General features: G+C 41.5%; 1 protein-coding gene across 2 annotated transcripts; it reads left to right on the top strand.

Moving 5' to 3' along the window:
• The first annotated feature begins 2,287 nt into the window (after positions 1–2,287).
• On the top strand, positions 2,288–16,325 carry RGCC (regulator of cell cycle). 2 transcript variants are annotated; one of them, XM_039382925.1, is made up of 6 exons: positions 2,288–2,703; positions 2,839–3,018; positions 12,449–12,556; positions 14,067–14,129; positions 14,643–14,738; positions 15,739–16,325. In XM_039382925.1, the coding sequence occupies exons 1-6, from the start codon at positions 2,613–2,615 to the stop codon at positions 15,744–15,746; spliced, it is 546 nt and encodes a 181-aa protein (XP_039238859.1). In that variant the 5' UTR covers positions 2,288–2,612; the 3' UTR covers positions 15,747–16,325. The 2 variants fall into 2 exon arrangements, with proteins under 2 accessions (XP_039238859.1, XP_027576149.1); XM_027720348.2 differs by lacking the exon at positions 14,643–14,738 and having other exon boundaries at positions 2,306–2,703.
• The last annotated feature ends 6,418 nt before the right edge of the window (positions 16,326–22,743 follow it).

The raw sequence follows: 22,743 nt of genomic DNA, 5'->3' as shown, positions 1-22,743 counted from the left end.
AGCCAGGCGTGTCAGCCTGCAGTGTTTCAGGGCACTGCACTCAAAACTGACTTCTTCGTTTTGCCAGACATGGGCTCCTCCTGTTGGCATTAGGGACAAAAATGCAGCTATTTCAGCAGGAGCATGTTATGGCCTTTCAAGAATATTTATGGATGTGCATGGCTACATGGTCTATGACATAGAACTGATAAGCATAAAAGTCAATCTTTGCTTCCTCCTGTAAAGGCTAATGGTTTATGTGGAAAATTAAAAGTTCACCAGCTGAGTGTCAGTTGCATTCAGCAGAATCAAGGCTACTTAGGAGAAAACACAAGTATTTACTGAAAGAAATGTTAAAAGACTCGTCTATGGAGCAGTAAGCATGACCAAGGATTTTTAAGCCCAGGTTGTCTTTAAGGAAAGGTTTCCCAAACATATGACTGTAAAGAATGGAAGTTTATGACATAATTTCTACATCATGCTTAAAAATTATTCTGAAAATGTCAATTTGAATGCAAAATAATAATTTAAAGAGAATACCGGGGATAAATTCTTATATTACTACAAGGAAGCAATTATTTTTCCCCCCTACCCATCCACTCTCTCCTTTTATTAGCTCCCTGCGCTGAGCCTGCTCAACTCAGTTCAACTGAAAATTACTCACTTTCTTGCGGATTAGTTTTCTGCTGTTCTAACATGTTGAATTGGCTCAGCAGAAGATGAGACAAACCTGCTCAAAGCACATGCTTTGGTTTAGGCCAGGAGTACAAGAAGGGAGAAGCAGGGCAGGTCATTTCCCTTTTTGTGGCAGCAAGGCCCCAAGCAACTCAAGCCCTGTTGTACAGCATCATCCCCCTTTGTGCTCTTTCTTTATGATGTGATCTCAGATCCCATTCCAAAAAGCTGTGAGATTGTTTGACCATCTTTGTGAGAAATAACAGGAAGGGCACAGGAGGACTTCTATCCTTTGGTTATTTTGCCTGTATTCCTCACAAAATGGATAGATTCAAGCCTCAAACATCTTTTGCCCTTAAGTCACGTCTTTAGACCAAGCACAGGACCAGTGCTTGGCTGGGATGTGGGGCTGGGACAGGTAGGGCTGATCACACATTTAGATGCTTGAGCAAAAAAGAACTGACATCAGCTGCAGGGCCAGGTCCTTGTCTTTTTGGGCTGTGAGTTCTACCTAGTTACATACTCAACAGTTCCCCTTTCTGCCTTGTCTATTGTCTTTTGTCCTACTCGTGCTACTGACGTCATGCTCTTGTATCTCCTTGTTCCCCACTTTTTAACCTTGCTTTCCATCTGTGACACTATGGTCTTTAAAAAGGATTGTTTGTAGCCACTTTTATTAGCAGAAAGAAAAACAGAGGAAGACCAGGGAGGAGGAAGCCACAGAATAAATAACAGTTGAACTTCACCATGAGAACTTCTTTTGATTCACTGCAAAAATAAATAAATGCCTCCATATCAGACAGTAAGGAGAGGTGAACAAATCTGTTTTATTGTCTAGAATATTGTTTTTCTCATATTGTATCTTGCAGGAGCAATGACAGCATGTCTGAAAATGTCAAAAAGTTTTGGAGATACGTTTTTCCTTCCTTCTCCCTGTCCCAGACACTTCTATTCTAACTCTAAATATTCTCATCAACACACAAACATAATTATAGCTCCTGATGCATTCTCGTGGAATAGCACCTGGTGTCTGTTTTCAGTATTTCTGGATGTAACTAAATATGACAGTCTTCCCCAGTGAGTATTTAACAGAACTGGTATTTTAGCTGCTCAGACAGCTTTCATTTAAAACGAGCGAGAGACAGCACAAGAGCAATACTCGGTAGCTATGGCATGTACAAACATCAGGTTAACCTGACTTCAGGACAAGTGCTAATATCTTTCTCCTAAGAATAAGGAAAGCACTCCACCGGAGAACGCCCTGGCTGAGGCACCTGGGGCCATGGTTCCCTGTGCCTAAGCATTTCTTACATTTCCACTACCACCTGCTCCTCTCCTCGGGTCACCCTTGGAATAAAGTGGCTCAGCTGTCCCCACGGCCGTGTCCACTGCTCACTAACGTATGGAGCAGGGCAATAACCATGGACAGATGCCAGCACAATGCGGTGGGGATGGGGATGGAAGGGACTCTCAGGGTGGCCGAGCAGCAGTTGCATGCAAAGCCACTGGCTCACTCCGAGTAAGCTGCTGCCACCTCGTCCTGCTCTGTGCCCTCGGTCGGGAGCAGCCACGGGGCTGGGTGAGGATGATCCAGCCTTGTGTTCCCGTGAGAGTCCCTCCTTGCAGCTGGCTCTGACGCTCGCTGTATCCTCCCTCCGCCAGCAGCCCGGCACACACCCGGTCCCGAAGTTAGCGCACCGGCATCACCCGGAGGAGCCCCCATCCCGCTGCCGGGGCGGCGGGCACAGGACAAGAAGCGACACCTCCCGGCGGTGACTGCGTTGCTAGCCGGGCTCCAGCTGCCCAGACACCCTGGCCGAGCCCCGGGCGTGCCGCTGCCCCCGGCCCTGCACGGCACACCTGCACCGCCCGCGGCACCGCCCCCCGCCCGCCGCTCCGCCACGGCCCGGCCCGGCCCGGCCGGGCTATAAGAGAGGGCCGGCGGAGCCAGGCGGTTCATGCTGGCGGCGGGAGGCGGCAGCGGCGCCGGGGCATCTCCGCCCGCCGCCGCCATGAAGTCTCCTGCAGCCCAGCGGCCGGCGGGGCAAGGTGGGAGCAGCGGGACGAGGGGGCGGGCGGGACCCCTTCCTCTCTCCCTTTCCTTTCTCTCTGCCGGGGCGGGCGGGGGGGGTTGCGGTGGGGCAGCGCCCGTCCCGGTCTGACGGCGCTGCTGCCGCCCGGCAGGGCCGGGGGCGGACGGCGGCGGGGGCCTGGCGGAGGCGCTGGGCGAGTTCGACGCGGTGCTGGCCGAGTTCTCCTGCCCCGCCGGCCGGCGCCGCTTCTACTACGGCGACCACCTGGAGCGCATGAAGCGGCGGAGCAGCGCCAGCGTCAGCGACGGCAGCGGCCTCAGCGACTCCGAGAGTGAGTGTCCGTCGGTCCGTCCGTGCCGGCTATGCCTGTCCCGGGGGTGGGGGGTGCGCGGGAAGCGACGCTCCAAAGCAAGTGTTAAACCAACACGTCCTTGAGAGAGGCAGGGATCTGGGAGCGAGAAACCCGTCTATTTCTTTAAAAACAATGCCTTTCGTTAACGTTTTGGGTAAGAAGTCGCAGGGATGAGAAGTCTGGCCCTGCTGGTTTTACTCTGCGGCGTTGAATGGAGGCTAGAGTGGCTGGAGGGGAGCCACATCAGGTCTGGCTGCAGGGCAGATGAGCGCAAAAAAGCACTCCACGGGAGAAGGTCGTGCTGCCAGCTGGCTGCGGGACACTAAGGTGTCCCGGCGTCTGGAGTAAAAGATATCTCTTAGGTTCGCAGGGACCGTGTGTTGTTTCTCGGTAGCCAGAGAGTGAACTAAAGTGTGCTTTTTACAACAGGTGGAAACGCATCCAGATTTCTCGTTAGTTGGATCTATCCATCCAACTGGATGGAATAGCGTTATCACTGTTTCAGAGGTGCTAATTTTAAGCTACATTGTGCCCAAGTACAGTAGATGTATATATGAATGGTGTGAGCAGAAAATGGAACAGGGAGGGTGTAAAGCTGCTTTGAGCGAGAAAATATAGAATTGGAACTAAATTGTTTCTAGTTAAATTGGAAAAACGTTCAACCCTTATTACTGTTTTTAATAATGAGGGAGAGAAAACATCTCTTCTGTTCCAGACAGTGAGTCTGGATGGAAACTGCTGTTCTCCTTGGGAACAGTAGGTTACTTTGTCAGAAATAAGTTCTGCTAACAGTGAACAATAGCCAGGTTTTTTAGTTCCTAGGAAGCTTTATGAAACTTATCTATTTTGCAGCTATTTATAATAAGCCTGCTCCTCTAATTTCTATTCTGCCTCTATCAGTTCAGGGACTTAGAGTGCGGTTCTGTTGACTTAGCGCTAAAACACTAATGCTATCTTCCTAGTACTTAAGCTGTGAAAGCATAGCTTCTCCAGATTATCGGAGCCCTTTATTTCTTCATCATGGATATGATTTATTTCATTGATGGGTAATGTTTCACTTGCCCTGAACATGGATACCTTGCCTAGCAGTGCCTTTGGGTTTTTTCTGTAGTACAGGGATCAAGGTGCTGTTCTGCTTTTCATGTTGTAGTGGACAAATCACTCCTTGTTAGTATTTCTTTCCCTCCAAGGAAGATTTGGAAACGTGTGCCCAATTTAGTCTGAACACTTTTGTCTTGGATGGCTGGGGGTGTGTACGGTGAGATCTGAAGTTATGTGAGCTGTGTTCTAAGTCTGTTAGTAACTTCAGCAGTACGGCCCCAGTGTTACTATTTCTTGTGCAGTCGTCCGTGTTGTTATGTATTAACCTCTCGCATACACTTATTGTATCTCACGATTTAGACACTTAGAGTGGAATACTCCACTGTTTAGAACCACAAAAAAACCTTCAACCCAATATCAAGAACTTATTGCATGGATAAAACTATCTGCAGTTACTTACCGTGTCTGCTATGGTTCAGACAACTTCAACCTCGAAAACTGTTTAAAATTGCTCTGTTAGAATTGACAAGAAAGATCTCTGGAGGAAAATGACGGTGTTCTCTGTCTGGGCAGAAAGCCTGGTGAGAAAACAGCATGCTCGTGTAAGTGGGCAGACCAGATCTTCAGGAAGTTCTGAAAAATAAAAGTCTGTGTCACAAATCTGCACTGATTTAGGCTGAAAAGATTAATGGGTTAGTAGGATAGACAGGATTTAATGGCTCTGTACAAAGTCCTCAAAGATCTTGTATGAGAAACTTGTCAAGTTTCTGAATTCCATCCTATGCTTGAGTTCCTCCCTTGGTGATGCATCATGTAAAAGGTGGCTCCGGAGAAATCAAAATGACTGTCTTCTGGACACTGGCATATATGGGACCATGAGGGTACACCAGGAGTGTATGAGGATATGTTTAAGGGAAGGGAAACAAAAAAATAGCCAGCTCTCCCCATTCCTAAAGGCATCATTCAGTGCAAACAACTTCTGTTTTGAAGTTAGAGTAGTATTGGAGAGGAATTGCAGGTTTATGAGAAGTGCCTTTTATAAATTAGAGTCCAGTGTCTGATGTAATCCAGCTACACCTATTTTAAGAATAGATGCAGAGAGTTTCCTGCTTACCGCAGCTTTTTCTGTTTTTCTGAATTCATGACCTTACTCTTTCCATGGTCATGCTTAGGTTAAACACCGCTGCAGGATCAAGGAGAAACTGAGCCAAAAGAGCAAGTTCTGATAGTATGAATATGTAGCAATGCAAAAGAAATTCTAACCATATTATCTGCAGATAGTTTGAATGATCTTTTTGTTTATGAAGACTTTGTCTTTGCAAAATCTTATCCAGTGCCAAGACTGTTGCAAGTACACTTTGTCATGTGTGTATAGAACAGTTCAGACTATTGTGTTTTAGTACTATCTGTGGTTTGTTGTTTAATCTAATCCTCCTAACTGATGTGATGTGGCTGAAGGTTAGGTGTATGTATCTTTTGGCCACTCCTGCAGTGCTATCTTTTCAGTCAGGGATGGTACTGTAAGGGGAGGAAACACTTTAAACTGTTGCAACTGTTTGTTTCAGTGCCCCTGAATCAGCCCTAAATTCAACTTTATGAGAAGCTAGTAATAGATGTCAAGTGGTTGAACAATACTGCCCAGTAGGGTAAGGAAAACCTTCTCTCTCCTGGGGTTTCTGTCCCGAGGATGAGCCCATTTAATTTACCAGAAAAATTTACAAAAGATCTCTATCAATGTAGTTAATCCTTCAAATATTGCTTTTATCCTTAAAATCTCTTGAGAAGGTAGCTCCAAAAATACTAATTTAAATTCTTACATTACATATTTCAGACTCTTAAGAAAAAGTATGATTTTGAAGACACTACTGTGGAAAAGGGGTATGATAGTACTTTGTTCTCCTGCATCTTGTCCTGTTATTTGACTAAATGATCTTTGGATGAGGTCTGGCTTGGCTGTGGTTAAATATTGTACGCACCAGAATGGACTCAAGACCTTACAGTATCAGAAAGGCTTGTGTGTGCAGATGTCCGTGATGATCTTGGCCTACAAGTATTACATTAACCACAACAGCTGATTGGGTCAGTGCTGGAAATCTTGATGCAACTGAGGAGTTACTCCAGCATTCTTGAGTTGCTGGACTGTGAGTACTGGCTATGTTTCAACTTGATGTATTCAAATGAATGGAAGTATAGCAGCTTTGTACTTTAGGTTATTAATCATGCTGGAACTTCTAAGTTGAGGAATACTTTATAACTCTTTGCTATTTACAGCCTATGTTGATTGTGATAAGATGGGATTTGTGCTAGAGCATGCTGTTCTGGCAAAAGCCACTAGCATAGATGCAGCTATATTGATGCACTCTTACAGATAGCATTTTCTTCTCATGTCAGAATAAGCTTGCGAAGAAGAGTGCTGGCTTGCCTGTCTAAATTGCATGTCAGTCAGTGCATTGTGCTAGCACAGTATGTGGCAATGTCAGGACAGTTTTCCAAATTTAGGCTTAGGATAATGAATGGAAAGTTGGACTTTATGAGAGGTTTAGAAGGGAAACACTTCAGTATTTCTTGTGCCAAAGTTACAATAACACTGAAAAGCTAAATCAGTCTGGTTTTGTGCTCTCAGAAATGTTTCACACTTGTAGCTCCGTGTTTTCCTGAGGAAGGTTCATCTTCCAGTCTCTCTGTTAAAAGCATTGAAAAACAAATGCATCAATTCAATTTTTGCACTCATACAACCTGCAGTGTTCCTTCACAGTTACTTTTAGAACTATGTAAATGTTTTCTAAGCCATACTCCCTGGCTTTTGAACACAACAAAGAAGTCCTGAGTGCATCTAGAGCTCTTAATTTTATAATTTAAAAATCAAGTGGGTGCAAGTTTATTAAGGGATTGAACAGGATCTGTTAACACCCAGTGCCTGGTGTAGTGCAAGGATTTGTGATTACATGCCATGGATGTCTCCATCTGCTTGTACTAATGCCTATGCTATCTAGAGCTGAAGCACTCACCCTGAAAAGCCTGTTTACGTTGGCAATCTTGTAATATGTGGCTGTAAAGAAGGTAAAGAAAAAGGCAACAGAAATGAATGAAGACATAAAATAGTTTTCGAATGATTAAATAGACTGGGACACTCAGGCTAAAGAAGAGATGTCTTGGGTGGGGACAAACTAGTCTTCTGGAAAATCCTAAGTGACTGCTACCTCACCAGTATGAGGAAATCAAATTAAATTAACGTGTTTCAAAAAAAAAAAAGGGTGTTATTTCTTTCATGGTGAACAGTTAAACTGTAAAATATGTTGCCTTAAGGTATGGATATTAAAAGTTCACATAATCAAAAATAACTAGATAAAATCACAGCAGGAGGGATGGGGCCATTGTGGTCTGCTTAGGCTGATGCTACTGCTGTCTCAGAAAAGATACTAATATGTGCTTTACAAGAATTTGGTAGAGCTTGTCTTGAAACTATCAGTGTGTGACTGTACCACTCTTAAGCTCTTCTATAGGCATTTGCTATGAGTTGCTGTGAAAGATAGGTTGTAGAAGTAGGGCTTTGGTCTTTGTAGCAAATCCCAGTATAATGAAGAAGGAACCTTATGAGAAGGTAGATTGTGTCTGTGAACTTCCAATGGCCTGTCTCAAACAAGAAGGCAGTATTTATAATGAAAAAAATGAAGTAAGGCTCTTTGGCGAAATAACGTTTTATTAAATGATCTGAGAAATTATTAAATTAAGAAACTATTGAATTACTGATATGTCCAAGGGAAAGAAAAATCAGAAGTTTCAGATGCATAGCCTTCTCTCCAGGTATTTCAGTATACTGAGAAATGTGCTTTTTTTTCTTACCACTCCAGCATATCTGTTGCTCTTACTCATTAGAAAGGAAGATTAGTAAGGGGGAAGGTTGGAGTTGGAAACACGGCCTTGTAGAGTGTAAGGGTGGCGGGGGATTGGAAAGGTAAGCTTTGTATATGAGAAAACATGTTTTGTGTATATCATGATCTGAATTTCTGGCTTCCTAGATCACTTTCTTGTAAGTATGTGATTTGAAATCTTTTAAGTAATGAAGCTTAGATGTGTCAATAGTGAAAAGGTGTTTTTATCAGTCTGGGACCAGATGTTCATTAGCTAGGCAAAAACCCCACAAAAAATAAACAATGCAGCCAGCTGTAACTGTGATTAGATAAAAACAAACACTATCCTTGAGGGCTGCTGTATGTGTTGTAGAACAAGTTCTTTGTATCACGAATATTTCTCACTTCTACTGGTGGCATTACAGTTTCCTGATTTTTCTCTTATTTTATTAGCAAGTAGGCTATGTTCTGACTAGGAATTAGTTTTGCAGTCTATTCATTAAATTCTGAGTTTTATAATAAATTCATAGTTTGTAGACACTTGAGTGGAATTTTAAAGCTCCTCTCTGAAAACTTTAGGGTTGTGCTTTATTTTTTTCCTCTAAAACTTTCCCACTGAAAGCTGCAGTAAAAGTTTTACTTCCAATGCTCTTTAAAATTATCTTGAACTATGGTACTAGAAAGAACATAATATTAAAGAAGTTAGACAACTGAACTTTTCCAATGGAAATGAAAAGTTTCATGTTTTCCTCCTTCAGTTAATTACTACCCAGAACCAATCAATTGCTCATTTCATGAGGACATTCTATATTTACATGGTGTTACCCTGTTTGTTTTTCTTTTTTTGTGGTTTAACCATATATTAGAACAGGAAAGGTCAATACTAACTACAGAGTACTCTGCCAAAGTAAAATACAGCCATATTTATTCCTACCCCCTAATTTTGTAGCTATTGGCTTAGTATGACTGATGTAAATGAACTCAGTAACTTAAGTCTCAGATTTTAAGACCTTTTTTTAAAGAGACAATTTGAGTGTTTTTTAAAACAGTGGAAGGGGCATAGTTTATATATATGCACAGGGACTAGAATCAAAGTACAAAGTGAAAAATAAGTAGTGAATGATAAATTTGCAGTGGGAGAGAAGGAGCTGGATGAGGAAACACAGCAGCAATGAGACCCTTGGCATTAGCCTCTGTTTGCTGGGTTGCAGAGGATGCTGTATTTGTGTAGCAGTGGAACCCTTCCAAGGGCCATTATTGAAGGTGAATGAGCAAATCTTGGCCATGGCAGCTGGTAGAGGGCAAGGACTGAAGTGACCTTTTCCCAGAGCTTTCAGCTCTACAACCACACTTTGCCAAACCAGATATTTTTCAACGATGGATGTCCCAAGTATTTTTTTAACAGTACATTGTTTTCAGCAGTTATAGTGACCTTGATGGTGGAGTCAATGCATTCCTCCTTGCACCACCAGAATTCTGGGTGCTTGGTCCTGTGTGTAAGCCACAGCCAGTAGCTCAAGTATGTTTTTGCTTTGAGAAAGTTTCAGGAAAATATCAATAGTCCATCAGAAGATAACACTGTTCTGTGAAAATATTTTACCTTTTGAAACTGGAAGAAAAACATTCAGATATTTAAAGCAACAGTTCTGTTTTGTTTTATCTTTGCCCAGTTGTAAATATTTCCCAGCACAATGTTTGTGGAAGCCAGTATGAAATAACATTTTCTAGTGTCCATACATTGCCAAGTGAGCAGTGAGTACTTTGAGCTACTTAGAGAAGGAACATGGAGAGAAAATCACAAAACGTGTCAGAGGTCACTGCTAGGTTGGATGTGTACATGGATATAAAGAAAGAACTGTGTGAATAGTTTGTGGCCAATTTTAATGGCTTACTAAGGCTTTTGCAATATGAGTTGCCCTCACAAACATTCACAGAAAGAAGTTTTTATTCTGGTTCTAGATAAGAGCGACTGTGACTTTGGATTTTGTGTGTGGGAAGGATTGGTTTGTAATATAAATCCCCGGCATCACTACATTTGGTGTCTGGATTCTAGTAGCATAAACTCCACATTAAAAGTATGCTCAGTTTTGTAGTCTTTATTCTCTGTATTATTTTTTTATTAATTCAATGAGCTGTAAAACCTTTGAAATATGAAATAATTTGCAAGTTTTTGTTCTCCTTTTTTTCAAATACATAACCTGGAGGGTGTTTTATATTTGGTCTGTTCTGTCAGTGTTTCAGTGAGTTAGTCTTGGCTACAGTACTGTTTGTGTGAGGAGCTATTACAAGTTACTTGGCTTTTTGGTGATGGTGGGGGTTTTGTCCTGAACAGCTAGAATTTTTGATTCTATGTTTCTTGGTCATTTGGGCTTGCATCTTGGCTGAAAAGAAGTGTGGTTTTAGTAGGAAATCTGTAAGCTGATTTCAGGAGGAAATACCTTTAATGGAGAGAAAGTAACACTTAGTGTACAGGATTCATGCTGCGTAATAGTACAGGACTGGTGACACTCATCATTGCAGAACAGTGTTAGATTTTATTTTTTTTTTATCCCTTAAATTATTTTTTGTTTTTAGAAGCCACTTTTAAAATGGCTTCCTTTTTCCATTTTTTTTAACTCAAGTTATCTCAATTCTGCTGTATTCATCGAATCTTTCTTGTATCTGAAGTTTCAAGTAGATTGGTTTGGATCTACTCAAATTTAGAGAGAACAGGCACTTCTTAAGAGTGAAGATAAAGAAACTGCAATTAAAAGATTGCATGAAGAAGCATACTTTTCTTTATAAACAAGAAATACCAACTGGTGACTGATTTGGTGGCAGTAGTCCCAGGCAACAGATGTCAGTCACATCATCACTCATGTTTGCATGGTGCTGTGGGCAGCATGTGTGTTTGCCAGAACACGGTCAGAGCTGATTGTAGAGCAAACTGAAAGATACAGTACAATGGTGGACCAAAATGCACGTGAAGGAGAAAAGTGTTCCAGGTTGAAGCTTTTCACAAAGGCATTTTCAGCATATGTTGTAATACAGGTAGGCTTGGAAGCCAGCACAGGAGAAATAAATCAGCTTGCGGCTGAGGAGAGATCTGACAGGCTTCGTGGGTGCAGTCATCTGGTCTGATTTGTCACTGTAACTGTATACTCCTGTGGACGGTGGTCTTGTGCTGGTGGGGACAGCAGGCTAGAGGAGGTGGGGTGTGGACACACACTCTTCTTCCCAAAGATGGTGGAACTTGCAGTGAAGGAGTAGTCTGCAAGAGGATGGTCTTGATGTTTGATACCTGGAAACATCGTGGCAATGTTCAGTGGAGGTGTAGATGTTCAGATTTTGGCGAGGCAGGCTGTGGTCCTGCTCCCTTTTGCTATTTCAGCAAGACACCCTTAATTTAACTAAGGCAGTCATCTCCTGGTATAGGAAGGTATCCAAGGAAGTGTGACAGTTCTCCCTTGAATGGACTTAATGCTGCAGTGCAACCACCTTCTAGGCTCCATAGACAAATGCTGCATGTGCTGCAGGGAGGCAGAATTGCCTCAATGGCAAGCAGTGGTAGTTACCACCCCGTGTAATAAGACATACATTTATGGCCTAGGAAATGTACCAGATAAATAGAGACCACTGACATGTTCACGTTACAATGGTTTCTTTTTATACAACTACAGTTTTCAGACCACTGGCTTAAAACTACAGAACTAGCAGCTTTAGTGTCTCTAGCACAATGGCAATTCCTCCTTCCAGTGGAGCCATGACTAATACTTTGTGTGCACTGTGCATCATGGAACTCGTTATATGAAAAAAGGCAAGGTAAAGATACTTTTTGATACTTTTGAAACTTAAGGCCTTGTCTAAAATACAAGAACATCAAAATATTTGGAACTTTTCCTGTTGCTTTCCAGGGCATATAAAGCTTTCTTTGAAAGATGACCTAAAATAAGATTGCAGAATATCTTGTGTACTGATGTACTGCTTCATGAACTCCAGAGAGTCACAGAATAAAAGAAAATTAAAAGAGGCTGTAGATCTAAAGCAGCAGAGTAATGTATGGAGAAATGGTTGCATTTGCTTTGAGAATAAAGGACAACACTAAATATATTCTCCATTCTGGGAGGCTGTCCTTTTCCTGGAGCTCTCTATTCAGCTTTTTTATATAACTTTTGCAAAGTTTAGGTAACAAAATTTCCCAGGATATTGTGAATTAGGCGGATCCTACCAGGTCTAATTTAGCTGATGTGAGATAATTGTCATTCCTGTAATATTTTTCAAATGATGCTGACTTCAGGGAAAGCTAACACTTTCCATACTGGGGGTGAGGACAGAGCCTAGAACTGCTTGCTTTTTAACAGTAGGAGTGGGAACAACAGCCTTCAACAATACATAATTTATTTATTTATTCCTCTGATTTTGAAGTCTGTTGATTTGAGTTCAACAGACCATATAGGAAAGGCCCCACTTCTGATTTCAATTATGTTGCAAAATTGCAGAAGGTGTTAAATTTGCTTTATAATGTTACTTTTTTACAGGTGCAGATTCACTCTACAGAAATAGTTTCAGCCTCAGTGATGAAAAACTCAACTCTCCAACTGCATCTACTCCAAGCTTGCCATCTCCATCTGTAACTCCATGTAAAGGTATGCTTATTTTTAACCATTGGCATTTTTTTCCTCAACTATATGGGCTTCTTTCTGTGAGCCAGGATTCATGCTTACACGGACTTTTTTTTTTATGATAATAAAACTAAGGATTACTGTTGAACACATTTCAGATCCAGGTATTATTGTCTGGATTCTAAGTGGCAGTAGGTTGCTGCCTGCACTTCTTTGCAGGTGACCTGGCAACTCTTTTTTGGTTTTGAAACACCGAGCTAAAGAAAATTACAGTTTTCTGTCTGATAAGGATTAATTGTAAAACTTACATAACAGTTATATTATTAAGTTGTGTTACTTCTTTACTGAAGCAACTAAGTAGCTTGTGTCCCACCTGCTATAAAAACACTTAGACTGAATGTAGGGGTAGAGGGACTCCTCTGAAGCCCTATGCTGCTATTTAAGTTAACAAAATTGCCAGATCCATATAGACCTTTGCACTGCTGATACAAGCCATGTATTAGTAATTCCTTCCTCCTTTGAAGCTATGCTGTTTCAAAGTGGCTTCTGTCTTCCAGCTGATGTAACTTCCCATGACAGTGTTTCATTCAGGTTAACTTGAATTAACTCTAGAGCAGATATATCAATAAATGAACACATACATATGTACTACATGGTGCTTTCATTACAAATAGTCTTCTCATATGAATGTTGAATGGCCTTTCACACTTTCATGTCTTTTCCACAGTGACCAGTCATGAAAAAACAAGTTAAATGCTTTATTTTCAATTAACACGATACTAGAAAGAAATAATGAGTAACAGTTAATATGAAGTAGCAAAAGAATTCAGTTAAACTGAAAGGAAATACTTGGCAAGGAATTACACTAAAGGTCAAGATCTTCTTCCTGTTGAGAAGACAGAAAGACAGAAATAGAGTTGGAAACTGGCTTATAATAGACCACAAAAATGAAGATTAGAAAAATAAGGAAGCCACTTGCAGTAAAACTAGATTGAATGGAACCAGTGGTGTTGTCAGGGGTGAAAACTTTGGATGTTGGGTTCCAAATTCATAGTGTATGGACTAAGATCAAGGGATCTGACAGCACAGCAAACCCGTGATACTGACATGATTTTAGGAGGCTGAGATTTGAGTTGGACTGGGAGGTAATTGGCTGGGGTTTTGTTTGTGCCATGCATACAGTATCTGAATAGATTAAATGAGGAAGATACCCACAGTAGCAAGGGCATGGATTATCTGACATATAGCTTTTTTTTTTCTTCACTTCAACCTCTGCTTTTCAAGGAAACTAAACAAAGGATTGCTTTGTGTTGCTTCTGTCCAATGGAAAACTATAAAAGCTAGAATTTCAATTCAGTCTCCCCTGTTGTCTAAGTGTATTTGGACATTGCAGCAATCCTACTGAACTTGGCTGACAATAATCCACACCATGTTAGATACCACTGAAAATGATTTGGAGGATTGTGTGGTTCCAGTGTTTCTTCTAGCCAGAGCAATATATCATGTCTAAGCAGTATTGGCTCTTCTTTTGCAGCAAAGCTCGGAGACACAAAAGAACTGGAGGACTTCATTGCTGATCTTGACAGAACACTAGCAAGTAAGTAGATTTTTATTAGTTGCATGTCAGTTGGTACTGTGAAAGAGTGATGAAAGCCAATGGCCAAGGGAAAAATAGAAATAGTTTGTATAGTGCAGTTTTATTTTAGTTTGCTAGTCCTATGGATCATTGTGTATAAGAAGGTGAAATAGCCTAAATTCAGATCTTTGCCTGAATGTTCAAGGCATGCAGTTCAAGGCAATGAACCCCTGTCTCTACCTCTGAGGCAGCTGAATTCACCACTCCTTGTCAGTGTACAGATCAAGTAAACATCACTTTCCTAAATACTCAAAACTCAGCTAAAAAGTTGGGGATTTGTTCCTTCATTATAAAGCTAAGCAACATGAGGAATAACCATAGGTGAGGAAAACATTTCTATTCTGGACTTTGCTTTATGAAAGAATTGAGGAGCCGGATAACTGTATCTATTGACCTAAACTAAATGTCAAAATCCTGTTTGTACTTGTCTTTACCATGAATGGAATTTAGATCACATTTTCTCTCACTATCTAGAAATTGTATCTTCCAGTCACAGTAATGGATTCTTCATTATGATTTTTAAGGAAAAAAAAAAACAAACTAAAAAACTGGCCACCTATTGCCAGCCAGGTACTCTGCCTAGTCTTTTTGCTTCTTCCTCTGCTGTTGTAAACATAAAATATGTGTTTGTTTTGTGTTTTGGTATGTTTGTTTGTTTTGTGTGCAACTAAGCTACAGAGCCCAAACTAACAAATTGTAGGACTAGACCTAAATAGCAGCATAAACAAAGCTCTCTCAAACTGTGAACTGAGAGTTTCATATATTCATTAGGTATTTTCCCTTCCCTGTGTTTCTTGAAGACCCAGACTTAATTCAAGACACCTGCCCTTATGAGCTTCCTACTTCCTTGCTGTCTTACTTGTATCTTAATCCTGGTTTCACTTCTCTTACTTAAAATATATTTCTAGTTTCCTGTCTTCTGTCATGGATGTGTGCTTGAGGGAACTCCATCTTTCCCACTGAGTTTTAATTGACTGCTCTTCCAAAAAAAAAAAAAAAATCTGAGTTTTTGAAGGTTTGTGTAGGACAATGAAACCCTAAACCAGTAAATATTTACACTGCTGTATCTTGCACAGCCACGTTGCAGCTAACTCTTAAGGGACTGCCTATAGTATATAGATTTCGGTTTTTTCCGTTGCAAGGTGCATCAAAGATGAGGGCAGAAACTACCACCTGCTCTAGTGTTTTAGTGGTTTTTTTGCTGTGTTTTTTTCAATACCAACTAAACAAATCTCTAGGCATCTTAGCAGAGCCTCATTTGTACAGTGAGTAGGAGGTCCAACTTCTATCTGATATTTTATATCATCACATTTTTGAGGAGTTGTATTTATATGCTTGAGGTTACACAGAACTTTGTACAGATACCTTTTCAAGCCTAAGGCATTTGTTAGAACAGTACTTGCCTTATATTTTTGCACACTAGCATTTCAGCTTTCATGTTAATTTAAAAAAGACATAATTCGGCCTGTCAGGCAGTCTAGCAACCTGGGCGTAGATGGGTGTCTGATGTGTCAACAGCATGCAATCTTATTCAATTTAGAATGTAATGATCTATCTTCTTTATTTTCAGGTATGTGAAATTAATTTTTGGCACTGTGCTTGCCTGTGGGTGTCCTCTGAAGGATAAGTGACATCGGTCCCTGAGAACTGCTGCCCTTGTCTGGTAACTTTGCTCCCCAAGATACTCACCTCCTGCACATAACCTTTGTAAACTCCTACAAGTATTTAACTGTGGCGATACCAGTTTTTTTATGTTGCAGCAGATGGAATAAGATAACTTAAATGTTACAGCTCTATTTAGCTTTAAAATATAGTTTAAATTGTAATTTAAAGTTGCTTTTATGCAAATATATTTGTAATTTTATATAGTTGAGAACTTTAATGCTTTTTTCCATTATAATATATTTTTATATGCAAATAAATTCTGAACTGGAACCTGGATGTCTGGAAGCTTCCTATGTACATGACAACTCTGAAACATAAGAACAAATTAAACTCTTATTGAAAACAACATGCTTTAAAATATGTCGATAAAGGTGTATTTCCTGTCTGGCAAAATTTGTTATGCTGGTTTTATGTGATTTGCTTAAATAAGAGAATTTTGTACTATGTAAAATTAATGCAATTGGAAAAATAATAAAACTGGTCAAACTGTTACTTCAGATTTGCTTTAATACAAATCAATAACAGTGAGCTATTAAAGATTTGGACAATAACACGTATTTTAACCTTTATGTAAAAGCTAGCTTTAAAATTGCAGACCATTTGACATGAAGGACTAGTTGGGAGGTCAGATATTTGGCCCATCAGTTTAAAGGTATGGAGGTCCTGTAGCACCGAGAAAATACTTAAGTGTCTGAGTGTTTCTGATACCAGACCTTTGGGTCCAGAACAGTCAAGCACTCTAAGAAGACTTCCTGGACATCAGTGTTATGCTGAAAGAGGAATGGTTAACCTGGATTTTCACAAGAACCTGATTCTTTCCATATGCATTAGGCACTGGAGGTGTCATTGTGACCTCTCATCCAGCTGCTGCAGGCTTTACACTTGGCTCTGCTGTCTGAGCTGTGCATACGGTTGCTTTCCAGTCCGCTCAGACCATGTGAGCTGGGCTTGTTTGAACTCCAGCTCTTATTTTGACCAAAGCAGTCTCATGACCAGTTGCATGAGTGCTTCAGTTATTATGACCCCTTGGTCTGTTATCTTTGCATGTGTCTGGACTGTGTATGTACCTGTGGCACAGCTCGAGGGACTTTAAAGGATAGATTTGAACCTGCCTTCTGCAAGCTGGAGAAAACCTACTGTGTATTTCCTAATGGGAATGCTGTAAGAATGGTGCAGATCTATCTCCCTGGTTTTCAGATTTCCTAAAAGTTGAGCAAAATACTTGGGTTTATTAAACACCATATGATTTTTTTCTATTTTATTCATTGGTAAGAGAGAAATTCTGAACTTGGTACATTTTAATCTGTCTGAAATAACCTTGATGTGGCTGTGTGGGTTTTTTCCTTCTTTCAGGCAGAAGGGCAATGTCAAGTGGAGGGGTGTGTGGTGGAGTGTGTTTTTGAAGACTAAAAACTCCTTTCAGCATTTCCTACTGCTGAAAAGATTCCATTGGTAAATTGTCCCTTAGGATAGAAGTGGAGTAAACTCATTTAGGAGGATAAAGTTTCATGTCTGCTGTAGGTTAACTTCAGATCTGTGAAGTAAGGTGGGATGATTCAGATTTGAGACAGTGATGTGCTTCTGCTTGCTCTGGGTCCTTCTCATAGGCTCCTGCACTGCAGGAAAGCCTTTATTAGCAGTGGAAATTCATTGCTACTCTACTGTAAACACACAGAAGCAAATATTCCTTTTTGCTGCCTCTGTGGAACTGAGAGGGGAGCCTGGCCCTCCTCCCTCATCCCAGATGTGAAGGGATGTGTTGCTGTGCAAAGCCAGCATGCAGGATTCCTCTGGCTGGTGTAGGACTTGCTGTTAAATGTAGACATGCTGTGCCTTTCAGCAGGAGCAGAGGGAAGGGGAACCAGGACAGCAGACACAAGCTTGTGCTTTTCTTTTAAGAAACATCATTTGCATAAGGCATGGTTTTAAAGCTGCTTGAATAGCAACAGCAGTTTTGGCTGGTTTTCTACATTTTAATCCTTACTGTTAGCATGAACAGTGGAGTGGTGGTGAGTGGTGCACGATACCATCCTGAAGGCAGAGTACCCTGGTTTTGTGTGTGTTAAGTAAGCCGTGAGTTTCAGAGGAGACCACTTCAAGTGATCATGAGGTGAGGAGGAATGGACAGCTGTTTGCATCTCTGTTTGGATTATTTGAGGCATTGAGCCTGAGTTTTCCACTTAATTTCTGCATGTTCAGATGTTGCTTGATCCTGTTGAATACCCTGTGCCTGTAATCAATATTTAAAGTTGGATATCTCCCTTTATTGAGTGAAATCTCCAAATTAGTACAGTACTTTGGAATGGCAGTACTTTGTCCTTACAGACACCCAATTTTGAAGATTTTTCCATTACAAGCAAAGGTTTAAAGCATGAGGCGTGTTCCTCATTTTGTCTAGCATCAGTTGGTGATGGAGTTGGGGATTAAGTCACCATCTGCTTGAGTTTTTTTAATCTTATTTGTGCATGAACAGGTGGGGACTTCTTGCTTATACAGCAGTTCTGGAGATCATCAACTGCAAAATCTGGGAGTGTCTCTTGTGGAGCTGTTTATCTGCATTCCCTCCAGTTTATGTTCACTTTTGAACATCTTGCTGTGTCAGAAGGAAGGCTCTAATGTAGATGTCATTTCACTGGAGTATGCGTATGACTTAAGTTCATCATCTGATTACATATGGCCCTGAGAAATGCATTGCTAGAAAAAGTTTCTGCAACACTACCCCCAATGAACATTGCTGGAGATTGCATTGTCCTAATGGGCCTGGCTGACTTTTTAATCCTTGTTTTGACCTCAGTCTTGTGCTGTGATGCTGAATTTTAATTCAGAAGAGAGTCTCAGCACTGTCGTGCCAACGCCACACACCCAGAAATGGAAACGAGCAGCTTAGACTAAGCAGATGTATTGCCACAGCTTAAGGTGTGTGAGGTGAGGTCCAATAATTATTTGCACGTATGCTTCTTACCTACTGCAAATTCAAGGTTAACTGGATTAGTTTAAGCCTCCATCACTGAGGCTTGAGTCAATGTATCTTATCTTAGGTTTGCTATTAACTGCGTGTGTCCTTGGTGCCATCACCCAGGCTCAGCTGATATGTAGTAACACATTATGCCTGGTAACCTTAATAAGACAGAGAGACAAGACAAAAGAGGAATTTATGTTTTTTCCTTGGCTGCACATGCATCTGTAGCCCCTATTGATGCACTGACAGACAACTGAGTTTTTGGAAGGGAGGAGAACTGTTTTGCATTGGCAGTGACAGAACTTGCTTATAGGGAAGGGCTCGACCCCTACTGGCTCCCACAGCCTGTTGTCCTGGTGACTCTTCCCCTTCTTTGTTACTGTTACACACTTTTCAGTAGACCCAGCATGGGTCTCTAGCAGAACTCTGGAGCTCTACTCAGGTGGACCCAGCTGACTATCCAGGTGGTATTTGCACCACACTGGAGCCCATCATATGTGAGACTTTGTTTATCTGGAGGTGCCTACTGTGTTAGACATGACATCTGCTAGACTGTTGGAAGGAAACTTCCAACGTTGTGATGTTTGGAAGCAAAGCCAATATGACTGCAGCAGCTCTTGAATTTAATCCAGCTCTGCATACTAACGGCATGAACTCCACATTCTCAATGGGAGAAAATTGTGTTTTCTATGTTACTTTCTACATTACTGACTTCGTTGCAGCCTGGCTGACAGCTCGGGCTGTCTAAATAACTTCACAAAAATGTAAGATGATCCTGGCTGCTATATCTCATCAGCTTAGACTTGTAAACCAGATCTTTTCAAAGTCCTTTTTTTTTTTTCTTACAGATTCAAAGCTGTCAGTTAAATGCTGTAGATTGACCTATTAAAATAGGCCTGTCAATAAAAAGGGACCTGTGTGCTTTGGTTGCTTTTGCTCTTTCATGTCTACGTTTTTTAAAACGAAAATGTTTATTAGTTCAGGTTTTTAAAAACTACAGATTGGAGGTCTGTGCCTCCATTCTCCCAAGGCATCAGCGCTCACTGGCTTCTCTAAGAGGCCTGAGGATGCTTAAATGGGCTTCAGCCTGGAAGTGAGTGTTGCCTTCTCCATAGCACATAGCTGTAACGCTGATTACTATCCTTTGGTTCTGTTCATATAATGTATTTCAGATGAGTATGTTTAATTAAAAACATTACCCTTGTCTCAAAATAACCAATTGCAGTATTTTGATACATATTCAGTCTTCCCAGTTCCAATGAAAAAAAAATCCTGCTAGTGCATTAAGTCAGGTCAGGATCAATTTCACCTGATTTGGGCACTTACCTAAAACTGAAGTTAGGATATTGCTTGGCTCCTTCAATAGCCATCACAGGAAGGAGAGGGAGGCTGACTTATCCTCTAATGATGGTCCTTTGCTACAGCGAATGTTCTAAAAGAGTACAATTAAGCAGATTTTGCACTTGGGCTTCTTAATCCACTGACTAAAGAAAAGCGTATATGTCAAAATTAACCTGCTTACAATGGGCCTTAGAGTGTAGCAGCTTGTGGAGCCACAAGAACAGAGGGAAAACTGCCCAGCTGCCCAGGGTTACCTGTGCTTAAGGCTTTGCATCATATTGTGCAAGCACGGGAGCTTGTTTCTGCCCTCAGATTTGGGAAATGGCACTGCTGGGCCATGCAGGTACGTGCTGGGACCACAGCCTGGGTGCTGAGCCCTCATGAGATGTCGCAGGCTAAGCCCACAGGAACTATGTGGTATGAAGCAGAGTTGCCAGAACGATCTGGAGGAGAAGTGTACCTCACCACTGCACTGCCTGCTGATTCCCTGTGTCAGTCAAGGTGGGAAGCTCTAGTTACCTCACTGGGCATGACCAAGGAAATTATTAATAAAGTGTCTCAGGTTGGTGCTTGAGTCTCACAATGCTGACCTCCAGACATCTGCCCTTTATGTACCCTCAGAACACGCTCTCTCTTATCTTACACCGCTCTTTGCCAGTGTTCTGCATCCACAGCCCAGCTGAAGTGCCTTACCTGCCCACCCCATGCTCAAAGTCAGGTCAGCTGTGCTTGCGTAGCAGGATGTCTGGAGCCTTTGTTGTTTGTTTGGTATCTTGTTTTGTTTAAATATTCTAGGGTGATGCCAGTGGCTATCTCAGCTTCACACAATTTCCAGGTTAATTATCCATAATATGTGGCTTAATGGCTGAGGAGTGAATGGATGCCACTGAGGTCCATGGCAAAATTTGCAGGTAGGCTGGGATTTAACTCTGTCAGTATGTGGCTGGGCTGATGGCTCCGTCAGCTCTCCATAGAGTCTTAAAAATTTGGTGTTATGTCACCTTTCTTGTGCAACAAAAATAGGAGTTTCTGAACACTATTTAAAACATCTAAGGAGACATTTAGCTTAATGTCTAGGTTAAAACTGAGTGAATGGTTGTGCTATCCCCTGCTTTTTCTCCATCTCTCTTAGAAGCAAAATGGTTCATGAGGGTGGTTGGGACTTGTTCCCCCTGTGGGACTTGGCAGCAGGGTCGTGCTAAGAGCTTATACCCACTAATATTTTGCACTTTCAAGATGTGACTTCAGTGGACTCTCATGCAGAGTTAAGGCTCTGATCTTAGCAATCTGTCTCCATAGACTGGTTCTCAAGGTTGTGTATAGTTTAGTAACTTTATGCTCTTGGAAAACTGATTTATGAGCAGTAGCTTTATGTTTGTTTATGTGTAGAGTTTATGATGTGAAAAAAATACATGTTTTTCTTAGGGGCCAAACAGAACAGCTCAGCTCTCAGTCACCAAATAGCATCCCAGATAATTTATTTTGTTGACAGCTGGTACAATGCGCTGCTAATACAACACTAGTTACTACACATTAGCAGCTATATGTTTGCTGTCTCAAAGCACTTTGGCATGTTCTGATAAATACCACTTTAAAGCACAGGGCAGATCTCTCCAGCATGCAGCAGCCCTAACTTAGAGAGAGGTAAAGTTTGGTGCTTGGCCACATAGGAGGCTCGTCGTGTCCGTCAGTGGTCCAAAGCATATATTACATGCTGAGTTTAGGATTAGGGCCTCTTACTCACTGCACTTCATCTTTAAATAATCTTGTAGGTAATGTCTTGCCATAACAAGTATCTCTGACACTCCTGAGCCCTTGTTGAAGAAAATTAAGAGAAGCAACTTGGTGGGTTTTTTTCTGAGCTTGCTACTGGGTAACTCCAGCCCTGTTGATTGCAGAGGAAAGTTAGAATTTCCAGAAACTTGTCCAAAACCCATTAGTATCCTTGTTTCATGTTTTCAGTAATGCATTTCATCAGGGACTGTATATTTCTTTTCACCTGCACCAATCAAGAAGGTATAAAGAAACACATGGCCTTGATGAAATGCATTACTGAAATGTATCTTCCCCAACCGCGAAGGTACTTCTTAACACAAAATGCTGTCCCATGAACTCTTCCCTGTACTTTCTTTTGTATCTAGCAAAAATGCTCCTTACAGTTCCCCTTTCTCAAATTGGACCAAAATATGAACATCACAACTTGTCTGATAGCTGGTCTATCTGTGAAAAGGCAAGAGGAAAGGGGACAGACACAGACTTCTTTTCCTCCTTCACCCCCTTTTGTGGCTCAATACTCACATGGTCTTCTACGGAAAAGAGCTGCACGAGACATGAGCCCCTTGCCTGTAGCCTCAGAGGTGGAAAGCAGGCAGAGCCAGAGCCAAGCTAAATGAGATCCTGCTCATCTTTCTAGGATTTTAAATCTCCTGTATACTAGCTGGCCCCATCCCCCTCAGTTGTGGAACCATAGGAAAAGTGTAGGAGTAAATGTGCATAGGTAACAAACATTTAGACTCATATTTCCTGGACTCTGGCCTTCCCCATCATCATCATTGCCTTGCTGCATAATGAGGGACAGCAGCTCCATCATCACAGTCCTCCTTGGTGCCC

Source organism: Pipra filicauda, unplaced genomic scaffold (genome assembly GCF_003945595.2).
Source record: "Pipra filicauda isolate LSUMZ 115617 unplaced genomic scaffold, ASM394559v2 scaffold28_size6257848_pilon, whole genome shotgun sequence".
Lineage (NCBI taxonomy): Eukaryota > Metazoa > Chordata > Aves > Passeriformes > Pipridae > Pipra > Pipra filicauda.
Note: the sequence above shows the minus strand (reverse complement) of the source record. Positions and strands in the feature narration are given on the sequence as shown.